This window comes from Chanodichthys erythropterus, chromosome 8 (assembly GCF_024489055.1).
Source record: "Chanodichthys erythropterus isolate Z2021 chromosome 8, ASM2448905v1, whole genome shotgun sequence".
Taxonomy (NCBI): Eukaryota; Metazoa; Chordata; class Actinopteri; order Cypriniformes; family Xenocyprididae; genus Chanodichthys; species Chanodichthys erythropterus.
This window is the reverse complement of record NC_090228.1, coordinates 24,404,586-24,424,839: the sequence shown is the minus strand read 5'-3', so window position 1 is coordinate 24,424,839 and position 20,254 is coordinate 24,404,586. Positions and strand designations below refer to the sequence as shown.

Here is a 20,254-nt window from a genome sequence, read left to right as displayed (position 1 = left end):
TCTTTAGTGTCACATGATCCTTCAGAAATCATTTTAATATGAGGGTTTGCTGCTCAAGAAACATTTATTATTATTATCAATGTTAAAAACTGTTGTATACTTTTTTTTTTTTTTTTTCAGGATTCCTTGATGAATAGAAAGTTCAAAAGAACAGCATTTATCTGACATATAAAGCTTTTGTAGCATTATACACTACCGTTCAAAAGTTTGGGGTCAGTAAGAATTTTTATTTTTATTTTTTTGAGAAGAATTTAAAGAAATTAATATAATATTTTTCATTTTTCATATTTTTCAGCGAGGATGCATTAAATCGATCAAAAGTGACACTAAAGACATTTAAAATGTGACAAAAGATTAGATTTGAAATAAATGCTGTTCTTTTGAACTGTCCTGAAAAAAAAATATTTTACACAAATATTTTGTATATCTGTACACAATAAATGTTTCTTGAGCAGCAAATCATCTTATTAGAATGATTTCTGAAGGATCATGTGACACCGAAGACTGGAGTAATGATGCTGAAAATTCAGCTTTGCCAACACAAGAATAAATTAATTTTTAAATATTTTCAAATAGAAAAAAGTTATTTTAAATTGTAATAATATTTCACAATATTAATGATTTTACTGTATTTTTAATTAAATAAATGCAGACTTGGTGAGCAGATTAAACTTTTTTTTTAAAGACATTAAAAATGTTACCGATCCCCAACTTTTGAACAGTAGTTTGTATATATGTATATATATATGTGTATATGTATATATATATCTGTATATATATATATATATTTGTTTATATATATATATATATGTCTATAAGTATATATATATGTATAACTATATATATATATATATATATATATATATATATATATATATATATATATACATATATATATATACATATATATATATACATATATATATATATATACATATATACAAACTACTGTTCAAAAGTTTGGGATCGGTAAGATTTTTAATGTCTTTAAAAAAAAGTTTAATCTGCTCACCAAGTCTGCATTTATTTAATTAAAAATACAGTAAAATCATTAATATTGTGAAATATTATTACAATTTAAAATATATATATATATACACATATATATATATATATATATATACACATATATATATATATATATATATATATATATATATATATATATATATATATATATATATATATATATATATATATATATATATATATATATATATATATATATATATATATATATATATATATATATATATATATATATATATATATATATATATATATATATATATATATATATATATATATATATATATATATATATATATATATATATATATATATATATATATATATATATATATATATATATATATATATATATATATATATATATATATATATATATATATATATATATATATATATATATATATATATATATATATATATATATATATATATATATATATATATATATATATATATATATATATATATATATATATATATATATATATATATATATATATATATATATATATATATATATATATATATATATATATATATATATATATATATATATATATATATATATATATATATATATATATATATATATATATATATATATATATATATATATATATATATATATATATATATATATATATATATATATATATATATATATATATATATATATATATATATATATATATATATATTATTTATACACAAATGGTTCTAGTATCATAATTTGGAAATCATGGAACGAATCGTGGAATCCAGTCATAAAAGTAGAATTTACTATATAAGTATAATGTCACTGAATTTGGTTGGATAAATCAAAAGTAGAGCTGTACACTTAATAAAATATAAAATTATGATGTGGACTAGTGTCTGTGATATCAAACCACTTCATGAGGATTCTCTAAATTAACTTCAACTGATAGCAACTATTGGCAGAAATGCACAGAAAACTCAAAGGTCTTCACTACAACCTACCAAAATAAAAGAAATTATGACATAAATATATTACTATTGTATAGTATAATGTATTTCTCATAATAATAGTAATAATAATAGTTTATTAAAATATTTTTAAGGAATATCACACAATATCACACCATTTTCCATCCATGTTTTCATTTTAACATTAAACATCTGTAGTGCAGCACTCAAAAATGAAAGGAATTGTTCAATTTTCATTTGTTTACATTTTAAAAGGATTAATTAAACAGTTTGTTTTATGCGTTCATTTGATTATCATTGTTTTTGATAATAAATTTGTATTAAAGGGTTAGTTCACTTTAAAATGAAAATTAGCCCATGATTTACTCACCCTCAAGCCACCCTAGGTGTATATGACTTTCTTCTTTCTAATGAACACAATCAGAGTTATATCCTGATGCATCCAGGCAGTGAACGGAACCAATGAGTTTGAAGCTCAAGAAAGTGCATCCATCCATCATATACGTATTCCACACGGCTTCAGGGGGTTAATAAAGGCCTTCTGAAGCTAAGCAATACATTTGTGTAAGAAAAATACCAATATTTAACAGGTTATAAAATAAAATATCTAGCTTCCGTCAGACCGCCTTCCATATTCAACTTACGAATAAAATGTAAAACTCTCGCAGTTCAAAAAGCGTATGCTACATCCTCCGCTTTTTTCGTAAGTTGAGTATGGAAGGTGATCTGGTGGAAGCTCGATATTTCACTTGCTTCAGAAGGCCTTTATTACTTTATTAAGTGAAGTAATCCTTAAAACAAAGGAAAAATATAATTCATACATATACATATACATACAGTATGTCTATTACTTAGAGTAATAAGGTGGTGGGGGGATATAACATTTCATAAGGCCCTATGATTCTATTTTACCATATTTTTGTGTCCAACTTTGGATTGTAATTAATTGAACAAACTCTATTGAAATAAATTGTAAATTGAAGGAAAAGTCACGATAAATGGTACAATGGCTCTTTTCAAAACCCAAGTAGGCTATGTTTTCTCTCTCTCTCTCTCTCTCTCTCAATTGCTCAAATGCATTCTAGGATTGCCTTGTCCACAATGAATATGTGCAATTCAACCTTAGATTCTAGCCAAAGGAATGTTAGTAATGTTACTTTCTGCCTTTTGGAACAGTCTTTGCATTGATGATGTAAAATGCTGCTAAGGTAGGCAGCTCACAATGTTTTGGAACAGAGCTTGGCTCTACTTTCAATGGAAGCTGCACGTTGTATGTCGACATGAGTTATCCTAACCTCTTTTCACTCATGTTTTCTATTTTCAGGACATAGACAGTCATAACCTTCATTGCAGTCAACTCTAAATAAACACAAAAACATCTTGAGCTCAGTCTATTGCTATTAAGTTTTGCAGTCTCACCCGCACTTCTCGAAGCTTTAACATGGCAGTTCTTTGAGCTCTTTCTAACCACCGAGATGCAGTCGGGTGTGAGCTCTGATAACACGTTTATGCGTGGATGGAAGGAGGAATCGGAGAAATCAATCTTCCACTTTGGAGTTTTAATGGGTTGATTTAAATGGAGTTTACGGCAGAACGGGAGCTAGTTGATTCACAAAGCAGCGTATTAATATGTGTGTGTGCACGCCAGCTATCTTTGGAAGAGTGTTGACTGCACAAGTACCCGCCAAAGCCTTAGTGCAAGACCCCAGAGCAGACCGCTGCTATCTCTACAACACATGAAGTGGAAAACATGGAGTTATGTGCAATTATTATGTCCACCATACGCAAATGTGAGGCTTAATTAAATGGGTTCTATATATTATGCTGTCCATGAAATGAACTTGTTCCCTCTATATGATGAACACCTTCATACTGGCTTCATTAGTTGTGCATATTAATAGCTTTTGATCTTCTCTAGCTGGACATGAACATGTACAATATCTATATCAAACGTGGGTTATTTCTGTGCTTTATTCACACTTAATTAAATATTTGCAACATGCTCTTTGGTCAGTCTGTTCTATGTACTAAAAATGTAATAATGAGGATTTAAACTTTTTGAATGCTACAGACACCCAGTATGATGATTTTGTTGTGAGAGACCTCCTTTCTAAAATATAATTATATTCATGAAGACCAATTTATAGTGCAAGAAAAAAAGATCTAGCATGATACTGTTAAAACAACATATTGTTTCCATTTGGCTTTTTAATTAACATTGTAATAAATCCAAAAGACGCCATTGAAATATTGTTTGTAACATGTTTAAGTTGTAATTATGTCATTAATTATTCACCCTTATGTCGTTTCACACCCATAAGACCTTCGTTCATCTTCGGAACACAAATTAAGATATTTTTGATCAAATCCGATGGCTCAGTGAGGCCTCCATTCACAGCAAGTTTGTATGAAACCGTAATAATTTTGTATACTTTTATACACTAACCTGGCAGTGCCCTGGCAACCACCCAGAACAACTAGTAACCACATAGCAACACACTTAAAAGTATGCTTTAACAACCACATCGCAACACCCTGACAACCGTCCAAAACCCCCAACACCCTAATATATTGCCGGTGAGTTTGGCATGGACAAGCACCATGGGTTTCTCAGAAAAGAATCAAGTTCAGTATGCAACACTTATACTTTCATTTGGATATATTCAATAACTCATCTGCGAATGGAACAAATGCAAAGAATATTTCATCCTTTCTTCCCTCTTGCCTTTCAAAAATGACTGAATAAATAAAAGTAAAAGAAATGGCAAAGAACTCAGAGGGGAAGCCGGGTGGTTCACGCTTGTTACGTTCATTATGCTGCTAAATTAAAAAGCAGCAACTATCGGCTCCTAATGTTTTGTCTCGTTCCACCTCAGGTGGTTCAAACAGCCGAAACTAAATGGATTCGCTGTCTGTGTGAATAACTGTGAGCAGACAAACTCTTAATTTGTTGTGTGGGCTCTTAGGGGCGTGTGGCTGATTGGCTTACCGTTCGAACCTCTGAGCTAATACAGCTTTTAAACTCGTGTTCTCAAGTGTGTACATCACTGAGATTCCTCATTCCATCAAGTGCTACTGTGACAGACACTAAATCATTTTGCTCATTGTGCCATTTTAGTTTTAGTAAACTACTATATGATTTTGTTAGTGTAATGCAAGCCAAGTAACAGTTACGTACAAGTTTTTGTTTGTTATTAGAGGCTGTTTTGGTACTGTACCAATATAGAAAGACCATTCACTCCTATTAGTTATGAATGGGAGAAACTGAAACACGCGATATGGTGAAATATGTCCGGAGACTAGCACATAGGACTGCATATGCGCATTGGCTCATCTAGCCTGAAAAATAGGCTTTTTAAATGCTATTTTAGCATAAGAAACAACATTTATGGGAAGGTTCATGTCAGATTTTGTTGCTGATTTGAAATATGTAATTTAATTGGGAGTTCACCCAGCAGTTTTTGAGATTTCAGGATTCCCCCATTCAAATAGATAGGACTTGGATGCCCGAAATAGCTGCCCGGAGGCGTTGCAAATATGGCCTCCAAGTGAACAGACTAATATTCTTCAGTAGAATATCCAAAAACCACTAGGCCAATGATATATATTTTGTTCACTTGAGCACTTACAATATCCCAAATGTTTCCAACTATTTGTAAATCGTGAGAAAATTGCAATTTTAACCAAGGTTGCGGGACGTGTGAGGAGTCGCCTGTCAATTGTGTCATACCCGCGTTACCCTCGGTTTCCGGTTTTATTTTGTAGAAACCATGGAAACACCATAGACACTTTGATATATTACACGTTTTAATAGACAAGGGAACAACTGTTTTGATATATTTGTAGACAGAAAACTAATTATTTTCTATATATTGTTAAATAGCTCAACACGTGTGGTCTTATTGTTTAAATAAATTCTCTTGATTTTTTTCGAGTACTATGCATTTCCATGCCTCAGAGAAAAAAAACACTATTTTGTCAAATAGCTAACATAGCATAATCAGATGCAGCTTTATTTTTAGTAACAGTAATACAGCATTTTCATACAATATATTTTAAAATTAATTGCATGCCATTTATCAACACAAGCCATCCAACATTTAATATGATATTCTAAAATCGATCTATCTTACTGCAGTGTGCAACAAGTGTCTCACAGCAGCCACCGAGCGAACACACAGAGTAACGTTACAACGTTTTCAACACTCTCAAATGTATCTAATATGATAAACAGAGCTGCGTTACCTCATACTCATGACCGGAAAAGCGGAAGCGGCACCTGTGACTGTGTCATAATAAAAGTTCTGCTGGTCGTGAGGCGTGTGTTGCGCAATCGCTCCAGTGGCCTCGTTCAGCTCCCACAACACTCGGTGCTGCTCTGCTTCATACTACAGTAACGTTAATAATCGCTTCCATGAACATGATTTCTTCCCAACTCCAATCCCTATTCGTTTGCACTGTCTGTTGAGATGAAGACCACATGTCCTAAGATTCCGCTCTAAAACTTGGCATCATCAAGCTACACCTTTGTTTTGAATAGGCTTCTAGCGACCACTAGCGGACAAAATTATTACATATTGTACCTTTTATCTAATCTAATCTTTTACCAATCTCTAATATCTGCACCTCATCCAGTGGCAAACGAAATTGCAAAAACAATGACTATTCAAACAGTTTTTCCAGTGTTTTCACTCCTTGAGAAAGTCATCTTACAAATGACTTAATTTGGGATAGAAAAGAATACTGATATCAACTTATAAACTTCTATATAAAAATATTTTATGATTGACTTGCCTCTCAAATTGTGCATGTGCATAATAAAGTGTTATATTACAATCAGGTTGCAAATTACATGGACATCAAAACAGTTGATTGAGTGTGGGTGGTTGCATACACAAAAGTAATTATATTCTGTATATCAGATGAAAACACAGCATAATTCTACATATAACTTCAACAGCATTTCAGTAACCAAAATCAATAATATACCAGTCAGAGCGTGCATTTTCATTAAAAACATTTGAGGCAAACATAGCAACAGTGGGCCATTTAGTCTGAATATGTAAAAAATAAAAATATAAGATTATAACTTTATTACAGATCTACATATTGCATGTATATCACAAAAATCTTCTCAAGAATTCTTTAAGAACAAATTTGCTTTGGGCAAGATGTAAATCCCATTAAAATTCCTTAGAAATAGATAACCACTGAAAGTTACGAGACACAAGAACCAATGTAATTTGCTATTAGTGACTTAATTCCTGGCGTAACTCATCTTAATGAACAAAGTTTGAATATGAGCAAACTTCCTCGTTATCTCTCTCTGGATAATGGGCCAGTTTCTGAATACAGAATATGTGCATGTATGTAAATGTGGGTGGTCATATGCCAATGAGCAAATGGCTGTGATGTCAATCGTAGGCAGTTCTGGGTTCTTGCAGCTAAGAAAAAGCCTACTTTCCACATAGTCCGTCTGCTGCTTTTTGTCTGCAGTGCAAATGTCAAGCACTTTTTCAATTAACTTCCCATTATACATGCATATTGGATACAAACAGTTCACAGCAAGCTGTAATTGAGCGCGAATCACTATCTAATTGTTTGCGGATCGAAAGTTTCATTTCGTTCATTTTGCCTGGTTTGACTTTAAATTAATTCAAAGCGGCAGTGTCATATTGTTCGCTCTTGGGGGCCTCTGCAAGTTCATTATTAGTTTTTTGTGTTGTAGAGTGTAAGATTAGTTAGTCGGAGGTGAATTTGCATGTGATTTAAAAAAAAAAAAAAAAACTCATCTCTAGAGATTTATAGTAGTGCAGATATTTCCCTTGCCATCTTTTACACTAGAGTTATAGTGTTGACTCTATTAGGACGGTTGCATTGAAGGATTAGGTGAAATGAACTCTTCCTGATTAATCGAAAACCTAGCACATTCATCAGAGAACTTGTAATTTTGTCCACACTAGAGCTTCTGGAGGAGACCCGCCGGTAATGATTAATCGTCATACGTCCAGGTCCCGAATCAAGAGCAACCCTCCTGCCTGTAAATGTGCTTTAATACAGTTTAATGATAGAGTGTCACTGTTGTTGCAGGAAGCTCGCTCAACGAGAGGCAGGGACAATTTATCCGAAAAGAGACATGGAAAAGCATGGAGGACTTAATATCCTGGAAGTAATTACAGTTCTGCTCCTTCCCCGTGCACCCGAACGCCGAGTCTCAAACCTAACGCTTCTCCGTCTCGCAGAAGCCTTGATAAACAAAGCTGTTTATAAAGTTCCTCGCAATCAATCACCACCTCTCTACCGGTTAGTCTCACGAGTGTTTAAAACACAGGGATCAAACGCTCAGGATCTGCAGAGCTACGACTTTGCCGTTTGATGGAGTGACTGCGCCGCTGTTCTTGAGCCCCTGATCGATTCTTACAAATTCAGGAGGGCTCAGCAAGAAGATGAGGGGCTAAAAGACTCCATGTGATGTAATCCTTGGTGGCAAACATTCCTTCACCAGCCTTGTGAATATAGTAATCCGTCTCTGCTATGCTAAAGTTCTTTGACAACATTAGTCATTAGTGAGGTGTCGTCATGGCGCTGGTTTATCTGTCCAAATGTCTGCATCAAAATACACACAATTGCAGCTCTGCTTATTGTTTTCTGTTTGGCTTGAATGCTGCTAGGTTAAAGAACAATCGTACGAGATACCGAATGTTAGTTAGCAAACACAATTCAGTTTCCAAAGAAGAATAGAATAGAACAATCAAAATGCCTTGAGTGTCAAGATAAATGCCACTTTCGAAGAAAATCCTTCTTAAGTCAAAGCTATTATCTTTCTTAAGTTGCGTTTGTTTTGTTTTTGCATTTTCACCTTGCCAATTTAACTGGGCTTTTAACCATGTTTTTGTATGTAATTGGGCCAACCTTTGAATCTAGCACTACTGTACACCCTACGTTTGTCGCTTTTGGTGCTGTATTTATTATTGATGTCCAGTTGTGCAGCATGACTTGATTAAAGTCTGTCCCAGTTTATTCAAATTGCAATGTAATATATGCATATGATACAACTTGGGAATGGTGTCATAGGCGGTGTTGGCCTTAGCTTTGCAATGGAAGATTTTGGCTAGTAATGGAAAGGGATGATCCGTGAACCTGGAGAATTTCTAAGATCCACCATTATCACTGAGCCCTAGAGCAAGGCACTTAACCCCAGGGTACTCCAGAGGGATTGTTCCTGTTGGAAATGCAATATAAGTCACTTTAGATGAGGTTGAATCTACTGCATGTCTAACTAACTAACCGTCAGGTTTTTTTTTTTTTGTTGTTGTTTTTGTTTTTTCCCAAAAATAAATATTGTTCTATTTTGGGTGATTCTCAAAATGCTATGCAGATATTTTTGCAATGTAACAGCACCATGTCAGATTCTTAATGCATGTGGCAGCCATATTGACAGTATAGATTTTATGAACACCCTGAATACATCTAAAAACATCTGCAGGTAAAACTTGACTCTTAAAGTCATTATGAAATTTAATATCTGGTCTGCATGATTCATAACTGCACAGAAATGATAACTTACTAGATCAGCTTATAAAAATTACACAGGCCCTTACTTAGTAAGCATGCTATTTTGTTTTGATTTTGCAGGCCAAATAGAAATAATGTTGGGTCCTGCATGTTAGATTGTGCCAAAATTTTAGATAGGATGGATCTCATTGTCAGAAATATTAGATCAAACACCGGATGCCGAATCACTGCCAGAGGATATAAGTCTTCTATCAGCCTGAGAGTTTTACTGAGAAAGCCAGGAAAGGGCAGAATTAGGAGACAAAGTGATGATAATAAAAATAGCAGTTTATTTAATAATCTTAGTTGCATATTTTTCGATGCTCAGACTTCGTCTGAATGTCTTAAAGGATTAGTTCACTTCAGAATTAAAATTTCCTGATAATTTACTCACCCCATGTCATCCAAGATCTTTGTCTTTCTTTCTTCAGTCGAAAAGAAATTAGGGTTTTTGAGGAAAACATTCCAGGATTTTTCTCCAATAGACTTCAATAGGGTTCAAACGGTTGAAGGTCTATTACAGTTTCAGTGCAGCTTCAAAGGGCTCTACATGATCCCAGACGAGGAATAAGGTTCTTATCTAGAGAAACAATTTGTCATTTTCTAAAAAAAAATCTCTTTAACTACAAATGCTCATCTTGCACTAGCTCTGCGATGCGCCACGCATTACGTAATCATTTTGGAAAGGCAACGTGTGACGTACTGCGGTAGGGCGAAAAACTCCATCTCATTTTCTCCTCAAACTTCAAAATCGGATGCTGTAACGGTCGTTATATGACGTCATGGTCTACAGCGTCTTTTTTATAAACATGAATTCAACATTTAACTTAAAGTAATACATTCAAATTGTAAAAATATAGAACCTTCTCGACTTTACTGCAAAAATATCATTCTTTTAATTCAGCCAAGAGGTCATGCCGTGACGAATCAATCTTCTACTGGTCGCACATCTTCATGTTATGTGAATTCGCAGGTCAGAATTCACCAAATTTGAACTTTGGAACGCAGCGGAATTTTTCGTACGAGCTTGCGTTTCCAGTCTGACGCATTCGCATGCGTTTGAATGGAAGTCAATGGAACGGAAAGTGTAGTGTGACCCAGCTTAAGTCTTTGCACGTTTGCTTTGACCAGTACTTCCGCCTACTTCCATGACCTTTCCAACCTGATTACCTAATGCCTGCCACATCACAGAGCTAGTGCAAAATGAGCATTTTTAGAAAATGACCAATTGTTTCGCTAGATAAGACCCTTATTCTTTGACTGGGATGTGGAGGAATCCTGGAATGTTTTCCTCAAAAACCATAATTTATTTTCGACTGAAGAAAGAAAGACATAAACATCTTGGATGACTTTAGGGTGAGTTAATTATCAGGAAATTTTAATTCTGAAGTGAACTAATCCTTTAAAGCTAAATGCTTAGACTTTGTCTAACCAGTACAATCCCAACAAGTGTTATTATACCACAGCAAAAAAATGGAAAATTACTGCTTCACAACATCGTCCTGTGATGTTAAACCCATGAAATGGAGATATTCTCTTATCTCTATCTCATGAAGACAAACATCCCTTTAACCCACACTATCATAAGATTAAACAACAAGAGCAAGCATTGCAAGAGCAAGGAAATTAATAAAATAAGTAATATATAAAATATAAAAACATGACATGACATGAATAATAATAATAAAAATGCTGAATAAGTGATTAAATAATAAATCAAATTACAGTCATCTAAGATCAAACAATTGTTTGGGAATATATTATGATCATCAGTATATTGTGCATCCCAACGTTTGGTGTTTTAATATGCCATGTTGCATTCAGAAATCTATCGCATTATGGGGAAAAATGGGCTGTGAATACCATTTCGTATTGACCGTAATAATGGCCATTGGCAATGTTGTTACTCTGTCCCATAACTAATAGTTTGCCGTCCATCTACATGCTCTAGAGAGAAAGTCCCTAAATGCAGCAAAAATTAACAGTCCTGCATCAATTATGTTAGCTGGATGTGTAGATCATTAGATACTTCATTTATATCCAATTATTCGGCTTGGCTCATTACAAGTAATTAGTGTCCTGATCTAGTTATTTGTCGAAAACTAGGCTGTGATGACCGTGTTGATTAGGAGATTTGCCTATTGCACAGATGGTTTTGTTTTAAGTATAGTTGACAACTGTTTTGCATGTACAGTGATTTAGTGAGGTATGCACTACAGGGAGTGCAGAATTATTAGGCAAGTTGATTTTCTGATCATATTTTTTTTCCAAGCACATTTTACCAATTCCAATCCACATCAATCTTAATAACTACTATTAATATTGTTTTTAATCATTTATAAGTGATATATAATTGTTCATGAAGGCTGGAAATGAAAAATGCCCTATATTCAGGTGTGCAGAATTATTAGGCAGGGTTTCTTTTACAGATAAAATGAGCCAAAAAAGAGATTTAACTCAGACTGAAAAGTCAAAAATTATTAAATACTCATGAGAAGGACGCAAGCTTGAGAGTGACTCCTGAAGGACCAGCACCACATCCTCTTGTACCACTGTTTGAAGAATTTATCTTCCAGAATCTGGCAATAAGGTGTGAGAGTTCACTTTTAGTCCATCTCTTATCCTGAAATGTCCATCTTGCAGAGATGGACTAAATGATCTTCCAAAACTTACTGCCAGATTCTGGAAGATAAATTCTTCAAACAGTGGTACAAGAGGATGTGGTGCTGGTCCTTCAGGAGTCACTCTCAAGCTGTCAGTCTATAAGGCCTATAAAAACCCAGTCTTCATGTACTTTATAACACTTCAGCTTGTGATTCTTATTAAGAGCAGGTCATTTTTTAGGATTCTTCACCTAACCCAAGTCTCTGAGATCCTGACACCTCACACTTCTGAAGACTCTAGGTAGGTTTCAGTACTGGGAAATGGTGGCGCTGGAGACTAAAGGGTTCCTGATGGTTTCACACTTAATTCTTCACCTTAATTCTTAATTATTTTGCAGTTAACGTGTCTTTTCTTCTCCAGCTGTTTTTGTATGACCCAGCTGACCCAATGAGCATTTCACTGTCCAATGGTCATGCTTTAACTTTGCAATTTCTAGTATTACATTAGTATTGCGTCCTTCTCATGAGTATTTAATAATTTTTGACTTTTATGTCTGAGTTAAATCTCTTTTTTGGCTCATTTTATCTGTAAAAGAAACCCTGCCTAATTATTCTGCACACCTGAATATAGGGCATTTTTCATTTCCAGCCTTCATGAACAATTATATATCACTTATAAATGATTAAAAACAATATTAATAGTAGTTATTAAGATTGATGTGGATTGGAATTGGTAAAATGTGCTTGGAAAAAAAATATGATCAGAAAATCAACTTGCCTAATAATTCTGCACTCCCTGTATATATATTTTTTTAATTAGTCAATCTGCAGATGACATCTTTAGACAGGTCTGTTTCTCAAAAATACATTCGCTTAAGTGTTCAGATACTCAACAGTTGTGGAAAGGGTAGATTACTCTTCAAAGACCAAAGCTCTTGGACTAACACCTACTCAATCTTACAATGATCTTCAGATATATTATTCACCATCAAAGTGTTACATACTTTCACTTTTCTTCATTAAACAGTCTACTTGAATTCAATGAGAACATGGGCACTTCACAAAAATGATTGGAGACCAATCCTAGTCTATGAAGGGTCTGTTGACATTTAACGAAATATTTAATCTGCTGTTACCTGTTGGAGTGCAATATATACTGCATTGTGGAGGTTGTGTAAGGAAATGTTCAGATTGTGAAAACTCTTCAGCTGATTTAAATACATTCTTGAGTGTGGGTGTGTAACTTTAAGAATATTACTTGGTTATCAAAGTCATTCCCTGTAGCATTGCTTCTGGAATCCCATTTTTGGCACATCATCTTCATGACTTCTTACTCTGAGATAACAGAATCCTCAGAAAGCCAATTCAGTATGTTAATGTACAATTAATTATGAAAAATAATGTGATAAGAATTAATGCAGTTATTCCTTCTGATCTGTACATAAAACTCTACAATTAGGAATTTTCCTGTCTTTGCAGCACATAAAGTTTGCATTTATATCCCATGCTTCTGACAGTACATTATTTGTTTACGTACTCCAGAGAGGAAGTCCTAAATGCAATGAAAAGGATAGTGCCCAATCAATCATGTTGGTTGGCTATGTGGATCCTTTATATCACTAATTTATTTCTAATTATGTGACTTGGCTCATTACTGTAATTAGTGATCTAATATAGGGTTTTGATGAGAGAAAATACACTAGACTGAGATGACTGTGTTGATTAGTACTTGATTTGACTATTACATGGATGACTTCATTTTAAATATAGTTGACGACTATAGTTATTGATATAAGTATCACAATTGAATATGACTCTGTGCTCAAGTACTTTTCAAAATGATCACATACACATGCACACAAAAAACAAAAAAAACGTTGTACAGCTTATTCTATCAAATTTAGGTATCGCCTAGTACCAAAAATAATGTATTGGTACTCATACTCGCAAGTGTCCGTTTGAATACTTAGGGTTAGTTCACACAAAAATTTAAATTCTGCCACAAATTACTCACCCTCATGTCCTTCCACATCTGTAAGCTCTTTTTTCATCTTCGGAACACAAATTAAGATTTGATGAAATCCAAGAACTCATCCATAAACAGCAATTCAACCACCACTTTCAAGGTCCAGAAAAGTACTAAAGACTTTGTTAAAAAAGTTCATGTGACTTCAGTGGCTCAACCTTAATTTTATGAAGTGACAAGAATACTTTTTGTGTGCAAAAACAAAACAAAAATGATGACTTTATTCAATAATCTCTTCTCTTCTGTGTCATTCTCATACGCTGTTTATGTTCAGCGCTTCCACATTCACGACTCATTATTGACTCATTATACTCACATGAGCAGCGTCGGCCAATACCGAGCCCGCGTTCTGACGTAGAACCTGGAAGCGCTGAACGTATATAGCATATAAGAATGACACAGAAGAGAAGAGATCATTCAATAAAGTTATTTTTTGTTTTTGCGCACAAAAAGTATTCTCGTCGCTTCATAAAATGAATGTTGAACCACTGCAGTCACGTTGACTGTTTTAGCGATGTCTTTAGCACCTTTCTGGACCTAGAAAAAGTGGTGGTTAAATTGCTGTCTATGGACGACTCGTATACCTGTCGGATTTTATTAAAAATATCTTAATTTGTGTTTTCCAAAGACGAGTGTGGAACAATATGAGGGTTAGTAATTAATGACAGAATTTTCATTGTTGGGTGAACTAACGCTTTAAGCATTAGAGCATCTACTTTATCAGAGCATCAAGCATCAATTTTATACATCATGAAGATGATTCTTTTCTCTTTCCTCCCTTGGTGTTGTCCCTCGACTTGTAAATTTTAATAAAATGCCTCAATTAAGTGCCTGTGAAATTGCACAGGGAATTCCACATCAATTTTTACTTATATAGCCTTTGAATCATATATTGGAGGGGTAAATGGAAGCCTAATGAAGACTTTTGTAATACAAACAATATTGTTATTGCTCTGCTTTTTTAATCTTAGTCTAATTGTCTGTGCTCAAGGCAGAACCAAAGAAGTCTGTTTTGTTCAATTTCTCACCTAATGCCCCATGCGACAACACTGAGAATGCAACACTCATTTGCATTGGCTTACAACTTGCGTTCTGTCATTTTACGGAATGCAGGGACGTGGAAAATCAAGCTTGTGTAGCCAAAAGCATTCGTCTTCTCACACTCAAGCTTTTTCACAGATGTATTTGAGCCTTAAAGTGTTACGCTTTGAATTCATGGAGCTTTTGTGTCTGAACAGAACAGTCTGAGATTCTGCAGCTCTTATGTTCAGGATACACTCCATATCAGGCATGTCTGATTGTTCTTTCATCCTTGTATGATTTCATTACACTCACCCCAAACTTAGAGAAAATGGCAGTTTAAGTGTATTCAGTTGAGATACTCATTAGTTCTTGAATGAATAATCAAATGAGGATTTGGCTTATTAATTGGTAAATGTCTGAGGCACTCTGGCTTTCTCTTTATTACAATATACATTATCGCTTTTTTCCTGTATCCTCCTACCTCTCTCACCTCCATCCATCCCCCTTGTACCCCTCTGTGATGGAGTATTAAGCATTCTCATTCTCCTTCATCAGGGCCAGAAGGATAGGTGAATTAGGCTGGGAGATTGAGGCTCTAAGCCGCTCTAATGCAGTCATTGACTCTGAGGCCTGCTGGAGCCGCCTGACGCCGCCTTGAGTGAATTAGACTTGGCCTTCTATACCTAAGAGAAATGGGCTTCCACCGGCGAGGTCCTGACCGCACCGAGCGAGAAGAGAAACACACAGCTTGACAGGCAGCTCGCTCTCTTCACCCTACACTTAAGATTGAGCAGCCAAAGAATCTGTGATTGAAAGTTATAATAATTTAGAGGAGTACGGTGGTGCTTTGTGATAGCATGGCTTGACCCCGCTGAAGAAAAAGAAATAAACAACTCTGTGCAGCGATGCCTTTCCTTGTCTGCTAAACGCCAAGTAAAACTCCTTCCAGCAAAGTTAAGGCATGTGGTTTGCCAATGCAACACTTCCTCCCGGGATGTATGTGTATTAGGATGCTAAAATGTCTTCCAGCAGCCGAGTAGCTGATTAAGCCGCTTGTTGTAAGCAAATTTATCTGGGCATTGGTGAGTTGCTGGACTGGTTCGTTGTAACCAAATATCTGAGTGAAATATCTTTGACACCGCTACATGTACCCAAGTCATTAACGTTCCCTTGTAGTCAATCATTGTATCCCTTAAAACTCATCTTTGATCACCAAAATTACATATTTAAATGTTTTTTTTTTTCCTGTGAAAAAAATGTCTTTGTGCCTTAAAGGGTTAGTTCACCCAAAAATGAAAACTCTGTCCTTTATTACTCACCCTCATGGCGTTCCACACCCGTAAGACCTTTGTTAATCTTCAGAACACATTGTTAAAATCCGATGGCTCAGTGAGGCCTCCATAGCCAGCAATGACATTTCCTCTTTCAAGATCCATTAATGTACTGAAAACATATTTAAATCAGTTCACGTGAGTACAGTGGTTCAATATTAATATTATAAAGCGACGAGAATATTTTTGGTGCGCCAAAAAAAATAAAAAAATAACGACATATAGTGATGGCTGATTTTAATACACTGCTTCAGGAAGTTTCGGAGCATAATGAATCAGCGGTTCGGAGCGCCAAAGTCATGTGATTTCAGCAGTTTGGCGGTTTGACACGCGATCCGAATAACGATTCGATACGCTGAATCATAACGCTCCGAAGCTTACTGAAGCAGTGTTTTGAAATCGGCCAATACTATATAAGTCGTTATTTTGTTTTGTTTTTTTGCGCACCAAAAATATTCTCGTTATAAAATATTTTGCCTGACTATGTTATCAAACAGCTAATAATGTGTTGCTTTGATACGACTCCCTTGCTTCAGAGCGGTCATAATTAAATGATATGTTAAAGCCCACAGGCCCATTGACATGATTGGTTACAAGGTAGTTTGCGATGTCACAAACACCAGCGATTTCAAACCAAATTTTTGAAAGTGTCTTTAGATCACTGCAGTTTTAAAGAGAAAATACTCAGCAATGGTGTTGACTTAAAAATTTGCATATAGTTTGTCTTAAAGCATATTAAAAACACCACATAGACATATAAACAACATTAAAAACTTGAATTTCATCACAGGGGTACTTTAAGAAACGTGTCTAATTGATTAGTGTAACCTTAAACTGCTCATGTATTGTTGAGGAATGCATCTGATAAAGATTTTAAAGCAGGGGTGGACAACTCTGGCCCTGAAGGTCCACTGTCCTACATCCCTAATCTATCACACCTGTCTGTAATTTTCTAGCAATTCTGAGACCTTGGCTCTCTGATTGTGCTGAATTTAATCAGAGTTGGAGCTAAATTCTGCAGGATAGTGGACCTCGAGGGTTAGAGTGCCCCACTCCTGTTCTTAAGCATCCTTATATTACCAAGAAACATGTCCGATAGGTGGGCATACCCTAAAGCAGGGGTGTCCAAGCTCGGTCCTGGAGGGCCACTGTCCTGCAGAGTTTAACTTCAATTTGCCTCAACACAACTGCCTGAAAGTTTCTAGTATGCCTATTTAGACCTTGATTAGCTTCTTCAGGTGTGTTTATATTTGGGGTTGGAGCTAAACTCTGCAGGACAGTGGCCCTCCAGGACCGAGTTTGGACACCCCTGCTCTAAAGCATCCATAAGAAACAAGTCTGATCAGTGTACATGATTTTATTGTGTCCAAATATAATGAAGACACATGAATGATTGGTGAATATGGCCCCAAAGTGTCCATATATGACTAATGACTAATTAGTTTAGTTGTTGTTCTAAGACTACCCATCCACTAGTTGATTAGAAAATGTATATCTCTGCTTTATATGTGCATGCAATCCTTTTAAACAAAATCTCTTTATCCTCCACAGGGTCTAATGATTCTGCTCCAGAATCTACCTACAATGCACTGGGGAAATGAGGAAGTTAGCGTTCTCCTAGCTGAAGCTTACCGGTTGAAGTTTGCCTTTGCCGACGCCCCTAACCATTACAAAAGATGAGGCTTCGCCCAGCACAATCCCTGAATATGACGACCCCTACTGACCTCGGAGGCGCCACTGTCTTTGTGATGATACTGAAGTGAAACAGTGACATTTTTTTATGGGGGTGGGAATGTGTACAGTGGACTGCAACTGTTCCTGGAATTTTTCCGCATTTCTACTAATATCAGCACTCCGAATGCCATGAGTCAACCGGATGTCAGAATCATGCGCTTTTGAAATACACTAATTTGATCTTTGTTCCTTATTTTTTTCTTCTTGAATTTAATCACAACCATTTCCGAGAATTTTTTTTTTCACGCACTGAATCTGCGGAAAAGTTAATTTAGACGGCAGGATTTCACAATACTAGGATGGAACAGTAAGGTGGATTCTGGCCCAACTGATTAATGGCAATAAACAGACATTACTGAGAAAACATGGTTTATAAAAATTTGCAGTAAGATCGTTTGGTTTAAACAGCGCCTACGAACACTTATTTTAACCATGGTCTACCTCAGGAAGCGGACAGAATTCATAGGGTGATCATTTTGTCTCTATATTAGAACAGTGCCCATGAGGCATTGGAATGGAGTCAATAAAATTTGCCTTATTTTGGCTGCTTGACTTTTGCGAGGCACAGGTTCAGTCAACAAAGGCAGCTGGAGACGAAAACTGAAGAACGGATTCAATTTCTGCTTTCTCTGTTGCTCATGGCACTGTCATTTTGACGTCCCATTTTGATATTGATATAATAATCTGTACCAACTGTACAATGCTGTCATTAATAGATGTGTTTGGGGATATCAGCTTCTGACTTTTGACATTTTGTCAGTATTTGAACTGCGCGCAGCTTCAATCATGTCATCAGGCTTTTAAATTTGTGTGCCAGTTCTTACAAACTAAATTGAATTAAAACTGCACTTGATAAGTCTATTTTCATTTTTTTTTTTTTTTTTTTTTTACGATATATTCTAAAAATCAGCTTTTTTAAATTCTTTCTTCTCCTTTTTTATATACTGTTTACATGAGCCTCTTAAGTTGTGCCTAAGTCTAGAGATTGACAACATCACAGATATTTATTTTACATTCATGATCATTTAGGATGTGGCAAAGCATACCATTTGCCTTTACAACATTCACTTCTGCATAAACAGCAGCTGTACTGGTATTCTTGGTTGTTTGATGGGCCATAGAATTGAAAGAGTTTACTGTAACTGACATTCAGTGCCTGGATAACATGGAGTTCAAGGTTCTGGGAGAGTTTCTGGATACCAAGCTTCTTGATTTAGTTTCTTGACTTCAACCTACAGAAATGTCAGAATGGATTTTAAAAGAGGTGTGAATGAAATGATCTTGAATTAAATAGCTGTGTACAGAATTATGTTTTTCAAAGATATGTAAATAGAAAAATGTGTAAATAAATACTATATATATATATAAATATATATATGATTATCTTTTGTTGACTTGTTTAATATTTGGTTTGTTTAACATTGTTGACTAATAATAAATATTTGAATAATTTTCAGTAACAACAGAATCGTGCATCACGTAAGTACAAGAACACAAACATTTCTTGAAGTTAAAATCAATGAGTGTTTAAAGTTCTCCTGTAGTCAATAATTTTATCCCTTAAAACTCATCTTTGATCACCAAAATGACATATTTAAACATTTCTTTCCTTGAAAAAAATAAATAAATAAATAAAATAAAATCATGCCTTAAAGGGTTAGTTCACCAAAAAATGAAAATTCTGTCATTTATAACACACCCGTAAGACCTTCGTTCATCTTTGGAACACAAATTAAGATATTTTTGATCAAATCAGGCAATTAACAATTTCAGATACCCAGAAAGCTACTAAAATCATATTTAAAACAGTTCATGTGACTACAGTGGTTCAACCTTAATATTACAAAGTGACGAGAATACCTTTTGTGCGCCAAAAAAACAACAACAACTAATTAACGACAATATTTAGTGATGGCTGCTTTCAAAACACTGTTTCGAAGCTTTACGAATCTTTTGTTTTGAATCAGTGGTTCGGATCACGTATCAAACTACCAAAGTTACATGAA

General features: G+C 34.7%; 1 protein-coding gene across 3 annotated transcripts in view; it reads left to right on the top strand.

Moving 5' to 3' along the window:
• The window catches only part of tbc1d22a (TBC1 domain family, member 22a), a 185,846-nt gene extending 165,823 nt beyond the window's left edge, over nucleotides 1-20,023 (top strand). For all 3 annotated transcript variants that reach the window (XM_067391129.1, XM_067391131.1, XM_067391128.1), the window contains one exon: nucleotides 18,066-20,023. In XM_067391129.1, the coding sequence (XP_067247230.1) occupies nucleotides 18,066-18,194 (129 nt within the window). In that variant the 3' untranslated portion in view covers nucleotides 18,195-20,023. The remainder of the gene's footprint in view (nucleotides 1-18,065) is intronic.
• Nucleotides 20,024-20,254: the final 231 nt, after the last annotated feature.